We start from the raw sequence: 16,258 nt of genomic DNA, 5'->3' as shown, positions 1-16,258 counted from the left end.
ACTTTGACAAGCACTGTGGCAATTGGACAATTAAAACAGACATTCGGATGGCGGGGAAGAAGAACAAACTGGGGAGGAGGGTGGAGAGAATGGTGCGGCAATTATGGGTTGAAAGCCCAGAATCCCTGTGAATGTTCATTGAAACTAATAAAATTTAATAATAATAAAAAAAATGGAAAAAAAAACACCTTGGGTTTTCTTGGAAGACAGGAGCAGTTTCATTTCAACTAATCCTATCTAATTCTAGCTTTACTCAGAACTGCTCTGCATTGAAAATGTAAGCTCAGGTTCCTCACAGCAATTTTAAGGCTCCCATTTCTTTCCAGCTCAACAGCTTCTCCATGTACAGTTCCTGGCTCAAACTAAAAAACTTTCTGTCATAAAACTGGAAATGACTCATAGCTGACCCTACACTGGTTTTCCAAGGCTATATGTAAATGAGACAACATTGCTCATAGGTCTCCCAAGGTATTTGTGGATTGAAATCACCAGACAGATGCAGCCTTTGAGTTAGCAATGCAAAACCCTAGGCTTCCAGAGCTCCAGCTCCCCACAGGCTCTCCCAAACCCACACTGTTGTCAGGCCCACGCTGTAACCTGCATCCCTGAATCAACACAAATATCTGACTTCTCTGCTCCAGACTTCTCACTACTGGCAGGAAAAACGCGAATGTGTGTGCAGTGGTACTTTACAAAAATAAGGTCATCAAGCTCATCCAGCTCTAGATGAGCAGGCCAAATTAGTACTCAATTAATACCAAGCAGGCCAAATTAATACTCAAAATAGCTTAGTTGCAGTCCAGTCCATTCCAACTCACAGGACCTTATCTGTGCTGAAAAGAACTGTTCCAAAGTTTTCAAGGCTTTGACTGTCAGATAAACAGTAGCAGGCTTGTCTTCCTGAGAGCCTCTGGATGGATCCTAACCATCATCTTTCATGCTCGTAATGAAGGCCCATTAACAGTTTAGATCACCCAGTGGCTCCCACCGTGGCTAAAATGAGAACTATATGAAGGCTTACTATGTACCTAAACACTGTGGTAAGGAGCTGTCAACGCAAAGACACTTGGTTGGAAATCACCAGCTGCTCTGCAGAAGGAAGATGGACAATTTCCTCTGGGGAGATTTACAGCCTCTGAAAACCCGCTGGAGGGTCAGCTATGAGTGTATTCTGACTCGGATGGCACATAACAGTAACAATCACTTTAAAGCACCTGTTTTCTAAACACCGCCATCGCGTGATGGCGAAACCATAAAACCCATTTTACAGCTGGGAAAACTGAGACACAGTCTCAATGTTGCCAGGGTCACACAACTAAGCAAGATGCAAATCCTACTTAATACCCCGCCTGCAGCGAGTGCTGTACCCTGGCTGTGAGCTAACCACACGGCGCTGCTGTGGCAACCTTTAGCAGCGGTCAAAGCGAGATGAAGGAGGAGCAAAGGCAAGCATCGCAGCCCAATCCGGAAAGAAGGGACACTCGCATGGCGATACTTCCTGGTCATCGTTACTCAGCACTTTGGGGTTTGCAGGGCTGCAGGGCGGAGGCGAGGGTGCGGCGGCCCTTTCCAGGAATCAGCCCTGCCTGGGCGGTCCCAGGATTGTCTTTCTCCAACCTGGGTACATTTGTTTTAAGCCTGCCCGAACCCTTCCATGTAATTCGGGAAAAGACTCCGTGGGTCCGGGATGGCCCTGCCTCTCCGCCTCCCACCGCGGGGCGCACTGCCTACATCCTCTAGATCATTCGAAAGCGCCCACAGAACACGATCCCTCGGGGAGATGAAAGGGTGGCGGGAAAAGCCTCAAGACTACAGTTCCAGGAGCTCCGCCCGGCACCCGCCAACCCCGGTTGTTGTTCAGTCTCCCTACTCGCAGCCACGCCCTGGGGGTGGGGCCTCGCCGGAAACCTCTTGGGGGGCGCAGGCGGCTGAAACGGGCGCGCCCACGCCACACGCACGCACGCACGCCATGCGTGCGCGCGCCCGCCCGCTGCGGCGCCCGCCCCCCCTGACTATAAAAGAAGGCGGGTTGCGCTTTCTCGGACCAAGCTCTGTCTGGTTTTAGGGTCCATCCGTTTAAGTGTTACGGTCGCTCGTCAGACCCTAACGGCCAAGATGGTGAAGCAGATCGAAAGCAAGGTACGGTCCTCTAGGAAGACCCAAGACACTCTGCAGCCTCCATGGCTGATTTAGGCGATGGGTCAGAAATGGGGAGGCTGCCCCTCCGCATTCCTGGGGGAAGGGAGGGTGGCGGCTTCGCCTTTGGCTGCGGGAAAACCCTGGCCTGGGCGCGCCAGAGGCCGGGTCCATATGCCCGCGGGAAGTGAAAAGAGGCTCGAGGGCCGCCTGGAGGGCGAGGTCGGGGTGCGCTGCGCCGACGCCTCGGTGATGCACGCCTGCAAGGAGCGCTTGGGGTTCCCACACTGCGACTCCCGCACCCTTTCAACCCTGTAGCCCCGGCTGGAGTAAAGTGAGGGCATAGAGAGTGTGTGCACCTAGACCTCTTGGATCTGAATTGGGGCCGGGCTAAGGAGGTGGACAGTCCCCAGGAGCAAGCTTGAAGTAGCTGCCCGCCACTCCTACCCCGCGAGCAACGTGATCCACCCGCGTGGGGTGGGGTGGACACCCAGGTTGCCTCCAGCAGCACCCAGCCCCATGGATGACGCGTGTTGGACCTGCACGGAGGGGTCGGATCCCGCCTGGTGACCCCCCTTGGGCCCACAAGCCAGGGGCGGGGCGAGCGACCCCAGGTGGCCGCGGGGAAGTGAGGCTGCGCCCCCCCCCCCCCGGGCTCCTCCTCCTGCGGCGTGGAGCGTGTTTCCGGCAGCGGCGGCTTTGGAATGACTCAGTGCCCAAGGCCTGGGCGCGGGAGCCTTCCTTGTCCAAGTGGGATTTGTCCACAGTCAGTGCATTTCTCTAGAGCCAGCATTCCCTAAGGTAGCAGCCGCGATGGTTTAATACTCTTGTCGGCCAGATCCTGCTTCTGTCCTTTTAAAACTCCCAGAGGCAAAAATTGTTCCAGTGTCCATTTGCCTAACATAGTGCCTTTTAAGGCACTTGCTTGTTGAGATTCTTTCTCTGGGAAAGAATGTAGCCCTTCCAACACTTTGATTTTAGCTCTGTGATAATTGTCAGATTTCTGACCTACTGTCAGAGCTGCAAGATCTTAAATATGTGTTGTTTAAGCCACAAAGTTTGTAGTAAGTTTTTATGGCAACAATAGAAAACTAGTAACAGCGCTCGTTTCTTACTAATTTGAAAGTTATACTTTATTCCTGTTTATTGTGGGGGTTTTTGGTCGTTAGCCTAGAAATTGCAACATACACACTAGCTTACAAATGACAAAATTTAGTCAGTGCATTTCTTAATCAGTGTCACCTTCATTCTTTTGTTTCTCCTGTTCTTATCCTTATAATTTATCATTACTGATGTTTTGTAGTTAGAGTTCATTTGGGTTTATTGGCTTGAGTTGGATTCTCTTCCTCCCAAAATATTCGTTGGGTCAAGATTATGCTCCTTGTTATGGATGTAATGATCCCTCCTAATCTGATAAACCAGTCAGTTTTAAGAGGAATGAGGGTGAGTTACAACACCGTAAATCCTGTCACTGATCTGGTCTGATGGAAAGGAGTTTTTATAGGATGCAACCTGCAGCACTTCTTAGCTTATAGGAGTTGAAAGGAGAGAGAAGTGAGCAGAGGGAGGGAGACCTTGATGCCACTGAGAAAGGAGCTGGAAGTGGAGAGTGTCCTTAATCCAGGTCCTTGCACTAGAAGCTCAACCAAGGGACAGCCAAGATACTTGGAGATCTCCCAGCAATACCAGTCCTAGGAGACAAGGGCCTTCCTTTAGTCTGGAGAGAGAAAGCTCTCCCCTCCTGCAGCCAAAGCCCCAACTTTCTTTCATTTTAGTATGTGCTGATAAATTGCTTGCTTGCAACTCATAGCGACCCTGACCGTAAGTACAACAACCCTGAATCCTTCTCTATCCTGTGTCAACCTTATTTTCACTGACGCACCTACCTCCATTACCATAGTCAACTGAGTCAATTCATCTCATCCAAGGTCTTCCTCTCTTTGGTTGTCCCTCCATCCTCCCAAGCATGATGTCCCTCTCCAGAGACTGGTCACTCCTTGCAACAACAGGTCCAGAGTATGTCAGACTAAGCTTCACCCTCTCTAGAACAAACCTGTTTGTTCCCCTAGCAGTTCATGGTATATTCAGTATTCTTCTCCAGCATATGGCCTCCACAACAAAAAACCCAACAACAAAGACAGATAAGAGGAGGGATGGGAAAGAGTGTCTTGTTAAATGCAGAATCAGAAAAGTAGATAGTTACAAATTAAGGCCTTAAAGGGTGAAAGACCCCAAGGTGACCTTTCTGCCATTGAGTATTGCTTCTTTTAGTTGATGTGAGTTCCTGTAATAGTATCTCATGGTTTCGATGGTGGTGTTTTGTTTTCATTTCTAACCAGAAAACATACATGATCAACATTTGAAAGCGGAGCAAGCAAGCACCATAGAGATTATTATATGTAACTGGTTTTTGTTTGGCCCAAAAAAATTTCTTCCAACTTAGCCCAAAAAACTTTTCATGTAGTTAAAACTCTTTGTAATTAATTTAGTATCTAGAAACATGGGTGGACATTTAGGAGGTTTCTGGTTTTTGTTGATGTGTCATCACCTTGTTTCCCCCCCCCCCCCCAAACTTTGTTTAAAGAACAGATTTTCCTCCAATTAAAACTTTAATTGGAGTTATTGGACTAAGTCCAACTTTTAAATGGATACACAGTAGTAGATGTGAATGATCCTTTCACTGTACCATTACCAGTAACTTTTCTTCCAATTGTGAGCAAATTGTTGGTAAAAACACATTGTCTTGTTGTAATTTCATTACTTTTTTTAGTTAGTGAACTTTTAAAATTGTGTAGACTTTTATATTTTAATTAAGAATCAGTTTGTACGTTAAAAGGAGAGAGCCTTAGTAGTGAACTTTGTTTTGTATCAGTGGTGCCAACAGGTGTTAGTCAATGGCTTGATGGTAGGTTTCCGTTCCCCATGGTATGGCAACCTCCTCAGGTTAGAACCCACTGCACAAGCAAGAGGACCTTTGGGTGAGTTCTCACAGTAAATATAAAGATGGCTTCATTCCTAGAGCAAACCTTTGAGCCTCCTCTTGGCAGCCAACCTCACTCACTCACTCTCCTTGTCTCTGAGTCAGAATTAACTCATATCTGACCCTCCAGAGGGTTTTCAAGGCTGTAAATCACATGGCAGGAGATAGCTCATACTTCCCCCTCAGAGCTCAGGGGGATTTGTATAGAGACAGCACTTCCTTAAGGATAGATATGCAGGTTCCTACGTGCTTGGCCACCAGAGCCAGTGCCGCCAGTGGCGTTCATAGCTATGGCAGTTCCTTCTTCCTTCACCTTCACCTGTGACGTGTACAGGAATGACAGGGAATTTATTACTCCCAAATGCATACCCACCCTGAGACAATCTGTTGACCTTCAAAATTATGGTGTACAGCCAGTAATAAAAAGTTAAACTACAATTTGTTATTTATAAATGCCACATATTGCTTAGTTTTTCTTCCTCGTGTGCTGAAAGTTGTGCCCTTGACCATCCAGAATAACTTCTGTTTTATGACACTGGTTTAGTATCCTGTTTGCCAGCTAGCTACCTCCTTCCCCTGTACCCAGAGGTACTTCTGTAAACCTGCTAAATGAATTTTTTTTTAGCTTCAGAGAAATCAACATGTTATTTTAAAATAAAAGTCTGAGGACAATATATTATAAAAGGAAATAGACTCTGTAGTGGCCCAGTGGCTAAGGAGTTGCACTGCTAACCCAAACACAGGTTGTTTGAAACCACCAGCTGCTCCATAGAGAAAAAATGGACAGTCTCCTCCCATGCCATTTACTACCTCTGAAAGCCATGGGAGGGTCAGAGGTGAGTCAGTTCTGACTCAACAGCAGTGAGTGAGTTTTATAGTGGTTTGGGGTACCACAGTGGAATAATGGATTGGAAAAAATGATGAGGAACAGAACAAAGTAGTATTTTTTAAAACAACATTCTGTCTTTCATCTGTTGAACTTCTATTACCTACCTTAGTTGGGTTTTAATTAGATTGTTTGCTTAAAATAAGAAGGTTAGATGCCTAGTGTTACACAGTGTTCAGACCATCAGTAAATAATTCACAGAGGTTGGTGGTAAGAGCTTGCTTGATCTCTTGTGCTGGCAGGATTTCTTTTACATACATTCTTTATATGGGATAACGTAAATGAATGTTCCTTTCATGAAGAGTTAAAAATTGTTACTCATTTCATCAATAATGAAGGCAAAAGGGCAGTAATATGCTTAGCTTAGGTAATGATTAGATGAATAACTATATCCACAAAGATATATTTATCAGTATACTGTGTACCTTCCATCATGTTTCATTTATCAAATGACATTACCAAAAGTGTATTAACAAAACAAACAAACCAAACTCCACTGCCGTAGAGTTGGAAATGACTCCAGCAAGTTTTTGAAGACTTGTGAATCACAGGAGAGGAGATTGCTTGTCCTTCTCCCCTGGAGCAGCTGGTGGATTCTAACTACCAGAGGGGTGCAGCCTTTGGGCTGGTTGCACAGTTCCCCAGACTGCACCGCCAGAGCTCTCACAGGATGCAGGAGTCCTCAAACCTAATTCTTTAGATCTAAAGAAAACAAAACAAAACATGAAACAAGACCTCTCCGATATGTATTCTGTCTGTCAAGGATTTTGGAAATAATCTTTCTCTCCATCTGCCCTATCAGCTTTTAGAAATGAAACTACTATGCCCTTTTCCCTCCTTAGGAAGATTTTATGGCCTGCCTGAACGGTGCTGGAGACAAACTCGTAGTGGTCGACTTCTCAGCCACGTGGTGTGGGCCTTGCAAAATGATCAAGCCTTTTTATCATGTGAGTATCCAGCAACTTTTTACTAGATTTATTTCTGAGGTTGGCAATCACAAAAATCAGGAGAGAACAAAAATGAAGCTTATTTTTTCCCCTTAATTTAAGTTTGATGCATGTAGGTCATTTAAGACAGCTTTCAGAAGTATTGTGTTATTTTTTTTTTAAAGTGGAGAAGCAGGCTCTATTTGAAACACAGGTCCCAAAGCTGATGTGTATTCTTTATATTCATACATACGTGTGTGTGTGTGTGTGTGTGTGTGTGTGTGTGTGTGTGTCAGTTAATACCTACCAGGTTTCTAGTGTAAATTTGGTGGAATTTTAGTTCTCTACTTTTATTATGTTTCCATATAAGAATCTTGGTTGCCGTTATTTAATTTTAAATCTCTTTTGGCTCTTTTCTTTTTAAATTTTCAGTCCCTATCTGAAAAGTTTAGCAACGTGGTGTTCCTCGAAGTTGATGTGGATGACTGTCAGGTATGTGGTTGGAGGATTTAAATATTACTAACATGTCACACTGGACTTTATCTGGTTTTGTAAGTATGTCAAATACTACTAGCACTATAGTCCTAGTAAAAAGTTTTATTGGGGAAAAACAGGTAATTGTACCAGTACTCAGTGAATAGACACTGATAAATGTTTTGTGATGTCACAATGACATCACTAAGTTTTTACGGTCCTAAATTGATGCTTAATGCCACAGGAAAGGATATTCACAAATCATCCTAGTGATGTCAGGCAGTTAGAAAACCATGATGTCTTTAGGAACAGACGGCAAGGTGAGAGATGAGAGAACATTATAGGGGCAATTCCTGGCTTGAGGGCTTAGATGGCACTTGCTCTGTAAGCCAAGCACTGTTCCTCTGTGTATGTTTCAGATACTGACCATTTACTCCTCAGTTCTTCCCCCATGTAACAGATAACAAGACACCAAACAGGCCCCTTGCTGTTAGGTTGATTCCTACTCTTAGTCCCTGCTGGACAGAGCAGACCTTCCCTAGGATTTCCAATGCTGTGATCTTGACAAAGCAGGCTGCCAGATCTGTGGGTGTGAGTTAGAACCTTCCAGTTGGTAGTCAGGTGCTCTAAAAGCTGCACCTTGATAAATAGAAGTTGACCCCAGAGTTAGGGGTAAGTAAGTGGTAGCACCAGGATTTAACAGAATAAAGTGGTCTGGCCTCCCAGCCCTTGCTCTTAGCCGCTGTACCTGGACGGTGCTGGCACAGATCAGGTTCTGAGCATGTGACCCGCCTTTCACAGCTCACTGAACTTGAGGGCCTGTTCAGACGGCATGACTTCAGAGCCCCCACACACGTGTGGGCTGGAGTGCAGGCTTAAACGCTGCCTGTTCCCCTTGGGCAGGAGTGCTTAGTGGCTCAGCGAGGTATGATTGTGGCAGCAGAGACACTGCACTTGGATTCCAAATCTGTGGGATTCTCTACTTTAGGCTAATCTCTTGTCTACCTTTAGCCGTGCTTGGTTCTCCCTGTATGACTAGGTCTTATACCTGCCCTGTTCACCTCCCAACATTGCTTACTCATTAAGGAAACATAGAATGCCTAATAAAGGTACTGAAAAGTCAGTAATAACAAGTTTATAAATCTGTAAGGGGGGGAAAAGAAATCTGTGAGGACATCTTTGGCTTGGACTTTGTTTTTTCAGGGACACCAAAACTAGAATGCCTGTTCCCAGCGCCATGCATGAGTTCCCAGTCGTGCTTTACTAGTCCTCTGCCCAGCAGATCCTTTTCTTCCCTGCTTGTTATGCTTGGCTGGCTCCTTCTCCTGAGCGGCATTTCTCTGCCTGCCCTTTTTATACACTAGGTCTAGTTGTTTCCCGTCCTTTGTGTCTCCATGATCTTCTGCTCTTCTTCTCCTGTTACAAATACTGCCAATGGAGTGACTTCTGTAGTGCCTGCTGTCTTTCTTTCTCAGCTCGATTACATATTACGGGTCCAGTGTGATTGATGCTAATCTGATACCATAAAATACTTGTCTAGATTAAATAAAATGGATTCAGTGTTCAAACAGTGCCTGGTACATAATAAGTACTCAGTAATATCTTAACTATAGCGATAATTTCATGTTTGTCTTCGTTTCTGAGGGTCAGGAACCCTGTCTAACCCCTTCAGTGGTTTCCTCTTCAATGACACATCTGCCAAGGATGTTGTCATTGGTGTGAGATGAGTGAATGTTATGTGATTGTCAGTATAGCTATTGTTCTAGATGTGGCCTGGTGGGGTTTTTGCTTACTTAACAAGGAAGGACTAGAAGAATTTCTAATTAGTATGTAACCTATAAGACAGTAGCTTTCTTTTTCATTTGAAAGTATTAACTACCATGCTCTAAATGCTAGAGTGAGGTAAATAATTTCCATGAATTGTTAGCTCTTTAATCATCACAGTAGCTGTGGGGATGGATTCTGTTAGCATCCCCACGGAGCAGGTTCTGTAACTGTAGCATAGAAAGTAGAGTAAGTAGTTAGTCAGGTGAAAGTGTGCTTCTCCCTGTGTAAGGGAGAAGGGCTGTTACTATCTCAATTCAAAACCTCTGTGGAGTCGATGGGAAGAGCGGTTTAGGACTTCATAAGATAGTATGTATACATGTCTTTGAAAACCTTGAAATGACCCTTTCACAATTCAGGGATCTTTCACTTTGCTTACTTGTACTCTGAAGTTTAACTAGCACATAGGTTTTAGGAGGATTCTTTAACATTTTGGCAGTAAGAAATGATCTTTTAGATGTATTAGATTCAAAATGACAGGAGACATCAACATAAACAAGACAGGTTCATTGACAAGTGTGATTAGCTGCCTTTTGAAAATGATAGTCAGGCCTTATTGCTTTTTTAAAAAATGTTTTGTTTTCCCCCTTTTTTAAACAACAGACGTCACTCCTCTTAACTCTAAATGGTGTCAATTTATTTTGTAAACTAAAACACACAAAGCCGTTTCAATAGAACCATTTTGCTGTTTTTCTAAATATTCTGTCACTATTTTTATTCAAATAGGCAGGATTGAGTTAATTAGACATGACAAAAGAAGTTTTAAAGTAATTTAGGCTAAGTTATAAACCAGTAAATTACATTTAATAAGGATAAGTGTAGAGTCTCTGTACTAGCTAAAAAAAACTTTTCCTACTCCTAGATTATGCAAATTATAGGAATAGGGAACAGTAGTAGAAATAAAGAGGATTTGACTGCAAAATAACAACGAGAGTAGATTTGGGGAGCCAGGGAACTTTGTTTTTGGCTTGATTGGGGTGATGGTTTCATGACTAGACTTTTGTTAAGACTCAGAGAATTTATATACCCCAATAAAAGCACATTTTACTGTACCTAAATACTCTTTTAATTGTAAATTGTTAAAAAATTATGACACTTAAAGGAGTGATAACCTTTGGATCAAGGATGTTTTCAGAATGTAAAAAAATTTTAAAATAATACTTAAGATCACTGTAGGAAAATCAGGGTGCTCTGGTGGCCTAGTGGTAAGAAGCTTCACTGTATTCCCAAAGGCACGTGGTTCAAATGCACCAGCTGCTCCAAGGGAGAAAAATGGGTAACCTCCCATGTGATTAACTATCTCTGAAAACCCACCAGAGGGTCAGCTATGGGTTGGTTCTGAGTCCACAACAACAACAACCTAGGAACATTGAGCAGATAAGCTAATCTTTAGGCAAAGAAGAAAGGAAAGAGCACTAACATGGACTCCCTCGCTGTCATTGAGTCGGTGATGACTCACAGCTGCTCTCTTGGGTTCTAACACATTAAATTCCCAGGGAGAAGACTGTCTGTCTCTCTTCCTTGGAGCTGCTGTTGGACTCGGACTGCCAGATGTGCACATCCTTTGGGTTGTTAGCACAGCTGGCTGAAGACTACACCAGCAGGGCTCCTTTATTATATGACTCAAAAACTTTCTGAGCTTCTTAAAAGATTCTAATAGCTGCTTTCCTGGGTGCTGACTCAGTATTCTTAAACTTTCACAACATTGCATGGTTTAAAATCAGGAATAGTGTATATGTGGCTTAAATTCTTTCTTTATACCTGTTGAATTTGTATGCCCAGCAAATCATTTGAGAAACTGGACTAGATGGAAAAGATGACACATCAGGATTGAAGAAAGACTCAACAACCTGCATCATGAAGATGACACAACTTCGCTTGCAAAAGTAAAGAGTATTTGAAGCATTTACTCCGGAAGATCAAAGGTTACAACCTTCAATATGGATTAACATAAAAAAACCACTGAACCAATAAGCAATGTGATGATAGTTGGAGAAAAGATTGAAGTTGTCAGTTACCTCGTTTTACTAGTAGTATCCAGTCAACACCATGGATCAGTCAAGAAATTAAGACTTGTTGCATTGGAAAAGTCTGCTGATAAAGACTTTTCCAAAGAACTAAAGACCATCAATGTCAGTTTAAAGACGAACGTATGGGTGATCCAAGCCATGGTCTCTTCAGTTGCTTCCTTGTGTCTGGAAATTGTACAATGTCTTAAAAAGAGATCAATACCTTTGAATTGTGATGTTGGAGAAAGGGTACCGAAGGTCACACAGATTGCCAAAAAAACAAAGCTGTCTAGGAAGAAGTGCAACCAAGGTTCTCCTTGAAGGAAAGGACCTCTCACATCTTGGACATGTTGTCCCAACATCTAGTCCTTGGGAAAAATACAATCCTGGATAAATCAAGGAAGACCCTCAACAGACAGAAATGTTGATACAGTGACTAACATCAGAAATCAAGGTGATAGTGCACAACAGGGCGAAGTTCAGATTGCTTGTTCTTGTGGTTACTGAGACATAGTTCACTCAAGGGCACTTAACAACAAAGACATACAGATTGGTAGTAACTCAAGCTCAGTAAGGGGGATCAAATCATATCATGGAATCCCATGTCACCTTTAAAAACAGCTTTCACACTCAAATGAGAATATTCCTATTACTTTAATTAAAAATTTTAAGCAATACTGTATGTATTCTAGGGAATTCTGGTAGCTTAGTGGAGTTATGCAGCCAATCCAAAGGTACCTGGTTCAAATCTACCAGCTAATTACAACTAAAGGAGACATTAACCAGAAGCTTCAAAAGGTTATGCAGTGGTTGCTGTAAAAAAAATTGTGTACGTTGCAGTGTGTTGTATTTGATAAAGACTTTGGCAGAATTGAAAACAAGAGTGGAAAAGATTGAATGTAACAAGAGGCATAAAACAGTTCTTACTGAACTATAGGCCAAGATAGCCAGGTTAACTAAATCGTTTGGAGCAGCCAAAGAAGATCTTAAGACAAGAAGTAAGAAAAATTTCTGTCTGTACATAATTAATCTCCAACTCTAAGAGATAATCTTAGGAAATGATGAATTAGAAATACTAAATTATAGAGGTAAAGGTTTTTAAAAAAATTCTACCAGCTACTCCGTGGGGAAGATGGGCATTCTCTTCCCATGTGACTTACTGTTATTGAAAACCTGCTTGAGGGTCAGCTATGAGTTCATTCCGACTGGACAGTAATAGGATTTGATATATGTATACCTACAGATTTCGCTATAACAATAAAAGCATAGTTTTCTTAAGAACCGCTAAGACTTCGCACAAATCATTAATGATTTCTGTATCTGCTAATTAACAGCTGTGTAGCAAGAAATCTAGGAAGCAACATAAATTCCACAAAGGCATTTACTTTGACTTATGACTTCTTTTAATACTAACTATCCAGCATTCCTACAGTGTATATTAATATTAATTAAGCATTTGTACAAATAAAGGAATGCGGGCCTCTGCCAGGCAAAGTTGAAGGCATTCTAAACACCTTCGATGTGACGCATGGACTCATCACTAACACTGACTGTTATTCAGTACCATCAAGTCAGAACCAACTCAGCTGACTGTCCAGTAGGTTTTCTGAGGCAATAAATCTCATGAACCCTATGAACAGTGAGTCTGATACCAGTTTCATGTCAGCAAGGCATAAGCCTCAATGGAAGGTGCTTATTCTATCTGGAGTGGCATGGAAGGACACTCCTGAGGAAAGACTGGTTCTCTCTGCTGAATTCTTCTAATCCTAAAGGTATATGGTAGGTGGAGTCCAGCTGCTTTCACCTGTGAGACAACAGGACCTAGACATTTTGTTAGTACTTTAGATAACACAGTTACCTACCCCTAAGACATTCTCAATAGGAAATACAGGATCCTCGTGCTCTGTTAACATCATGGTACATAGTTCAAACCTCCCAGCTGCTCCGCAAGAGCAAGATGGGCAACCTCTCCCAGGCAGTTTACAGTCTGAAAACCTGCTGAGTCGGTTCCAACCCAGCTACCGATAGCAACTTGAGAAAGTATGAACAGTAATAAACGAGACCAGGAAGACAGCTGCTCTCTGCTGTCCTTGTCTTGAGGGGCAAGCATCTATGTTGAAGAGAGAACTTTCTGGCATTCATATTTTTAAGTACCAGAGTGGGTTGAGGCCAAATTCAGCCCAAAGACCCACTTCCAACCTAACTTATTTTCCGATTTCCTAATTAGCCAAGGTCGCACGCATTGCCATAAAAGTCAGTGTCAGCTCATAATGAATCCTGTAGGGCTGACCTCATGTGGTTTCTAACACTGTAAATCTTCATGGAAGTGGAACTCCTCTCCACTGTGCAGACCCTTTTGTGAGCAGCCAAGTATGTGGCCCACTGAACCCTCAACAAAATAACTCCCCACCATTGAGATAATTCCTGCTCAGCAACCCTCCATCGCGTGTCCATCTTTAAGAGAGGAAACTGCTCATCTTTCTCCCAGAAAGAGAGGCTGGAGAATTCTAACCACCATTATTCCTTACTCCAGTTACCCACAGTGCATTGAGGCTCTGTAGCTTTTTCAGTCCTTGATGTTAGCATTTCAAGGATATCACTGGAATTACAAATTGCTACAGTTAAAGATCTTACGCTCTTCCTTTAGATTGTCCCATCGCATGTCCCTGTGACCTCCCTATATCTCTTTCTTTTGATAAAAGTTACCTGAAAAGAACTCCGCCACAGTGGTGGCCACCACCACTCCCAGGCTAACAGATGTACGCGTGCATTTTCATAGACGTTCGTTATTTAATAGTTAGCCCTCTCGCCCCTTGAAAGTTGCTTTGGTTTCCACAACCTGGTTTCATTCTGCCTACTCAGTTGCTGTCCCTTTACAGCCTGTGCTGCTCAGGTTCTCGGGGTTCCTGCCTGTGTCCCAGTCTTCCTGAGCAGCAAGCTCATGTTTTCAGCCTCTCAGACCTTCCGCTTACATGTGAACTGTGTGTTGGGAGTGGGGAATTCTGTAAGCTCTCATTAAGCATTCCCGTGACAGAATTAACTTTTGCAGTGCAGAAAAGGCTTTAAATGTAATAAGACCACATCTAGGAGAAGATAGGTCAGGATTGGTATTAGCTAGCCCAAAGTGCATAGCTAGGAATTTTGCTCAAGCCAGGTCCTTTCTCAAAGGTCAGAATGTTAGGCAGTTGAGGCCTAGCCGTGCAGTGTCTTATAAAGATTTACAGCCTCAATCCCATCAGAGGGTCACTAGGGGTCCCTGACTAATGATTTGAGGAGGAGGAGCAATTGGTGGAATCCTCCAGGTAATTCTTACAGGCTGCCAAGTTTGAGAGCCAGCAAGTGAACTTTTAATTAAAAATTAACAGAAGAATGCACATGAAGAATGTTTGATAGGCAAACAACTTTTTTAAACATACCATTTACCAAGGGAACCAAAACCCCTGAAGCAGCAGAGACCCTGGAGTGGCACTGTCTCCACACTGCTGTGGTCTTCACCTTTAGGCTGTTCTAAATTTTAGGTCCTCATACTCATGTTTTGTTAGCCCTTAAATTATCATCTGTGTACTCTCACCCCCGTAATAAAATAAGACCAATGAGCAAAGAAAAGAGGAGCTAATTCTGAGCAGAAGTCAAGATTAGGATCCTGATTCCTGTTACAGCTATTTGTTGACTTGTAAAATAGCCACAAACTTACTCAGATTAAGCCAGCTACTCACCCTTTGATGCCCGCCAAAGAGGAGAGTAGATATTAAGAGAGTCTAATTAATTAAAAGTGCAACCAGTTTAACTTTTGTATCACCAGTGTAGTATTGCACTGATTGTTATACACTTTTTTAAAAAGTCCTGATGTTGATAATGAGTATATACAGAAGGGGAAATGTAGCTTTGGGCGATTTCTATTAAAGCTTTACACTCACAGTTTCGGTTTGTGTCCTCCCCAGGATGTTGCTTCAGAGTGTGAAGTCAAATGCATGCCAACGTTTCAGTTTTATAAAAAGGGACAAAAGGTACGTGCAGCTGACCTTGGAGGAAAATTAATTGGGGAGTAGGGAAATGTGGAGAAAACAGAAGTGGATCCTCCAAATAGGAAGCCTACCAACTTTTCAGAATGTTTAAATATGTCATTCTGTACTGATTACTCAGTGTGCCATCAGAATGGAAATTGTCCTTTGCTAGAACTAGTCATTAAATCTCTGTGATTGGTGCTTTGAATTTGTATATAAAGTGCATAAAACTCTTAAAACTTGGGTTAATTCTAAGTGGCTGTTAATAGGTGTTTGCATTTTTAAAAAAGAGCCAGCTAAATTTGGTGGGTCTCAAGGGGGGTTTTACCATTGCATTTAAATAAAACATACTTTTACCCTACCTGCATCCTCCCCCTAGTCTGTGATCATATCTTACGAAGATATAACACCAGTTCCATCTTCTCTTTACAGGTGGGTGAATTTTCTGGTGCTAACAAGGAAAAGCTTGAAGCCACCATTAGTGAACTGATTTAATCATATTTACTGAAAACAACCAGCTGCCAGCTGTTTAAAACTTTTCTTTTTTTTTTTTTCTACAAAAAAAAGATCAAGTATGAAGATTATATGCCTGATTGCCATCTGATTATAAATGACAATAAAATATTAATTCTACCCTTTTTAAAACATTGTGGTGTCTGTAAATGGTTTTCAAAACAAATGAAGACAGCATTGTGATATGTAATATTTTAAGTGTTACTAAGGGAGCTCTGACTGCGTAGTGATTAAGGAGTTGTGCTGGCAACCCCAAAACCGACAGTTCTAATCTTACCTGCTTCTCCATGGGAGAAAAATGGGTAATCTATTTACAGCCTCTGAAAGTTCACCAGAAAGTCAGTTGTGAGTGTTCTGACTTAACAATGAGTTTGAGTCCTTTTGAAGCATTATGTACTCTTGATTACTAAAGACATATAAACCACCATCTAAGGAACTCGACTGTAATGACAAGGTAGATGATTCAGATCCGTTCAGCATCTCCTCAGGAGAAAGCTGACAATCAT

General features: G+C 42.7%; 1 protein-coding gene across 2 annotated transcripts; it reads left to right on the top strand.

Annotated features, from left to right (window-relative positions):
• The first annotated feature begins 2,115 nt into the window (after positions 1 to 2,115).
• On the top strand, positions 2,116 to 15,734 carry TXN (thioredoxin). Of its 2 annotated transcripts, XM_006886927.1 has the most exons (5): positions 2,116 to 2,139; positions 6,845 to 6,949; positions 7,361 to 7,420; positions 15,177 to 15,242; positions 15,672 to 15,734. In XM_006886927.1, exons 1-5 carry the CDS (start codon positions 2,116 to 2,118, stop codon positions 15,732 to 15,734), a joined length of 318 nt encoding a protein of 105 aa, XP_006886989.1. The 2 variants fall into 2 exon arrangements, with proteins under 2 accessions (XP_006886989.1, XP_006886990.1); XM_006886928.1 differs by lacking the exon at positions 7,361 to 7,420.
• Positions 15,735 to 16,258: the final 524 nt, after the last annotated feature.

This window comes from Elephantulus edwardii, unplaced genomic scaffold (genome assembly GCF_000299155.1).
Source record: "Elephantulus edwardii isolate Elephantulus edwardi_28Jun2011 unplaced genomic scaffold, EleEdw1.0 scaffold00052, whole genome shotgun sequence".
Lineage (NCBI taxonomy): Eukaryota > Metazoa > Chordata > Mammalia > Macroscelidea > Macroscelididae > Elephantulus > Elephantulus edwardii.
This window is presented reverse-complemented; position numbering and strand designations above follow the sequence as displayed.

Excerpts from the sequence above, each read along its gene's own strand:
- TXN (XM_006886927.1), top strand. The coding sequence starts at position 2,116 with ATGGTGAAGCAGATCGAAAGCAAG. Across the intron at positions 6,950-7,360 it reads TGATCAAGCCTTTTTATCAT|TCCCTATCTGAAAAGTTTAG; the intron begins GTGAGTATCCAG and ends TTAAATTTTCAG. Across the intron at positions 7,421-15,176 it reads TTGATGTGGATGACTGTCAG|GATGTTGCTTCAGAGTGTGA; the intron begins GTATGTGGTTGG and ends TGTCCTCCCCAG.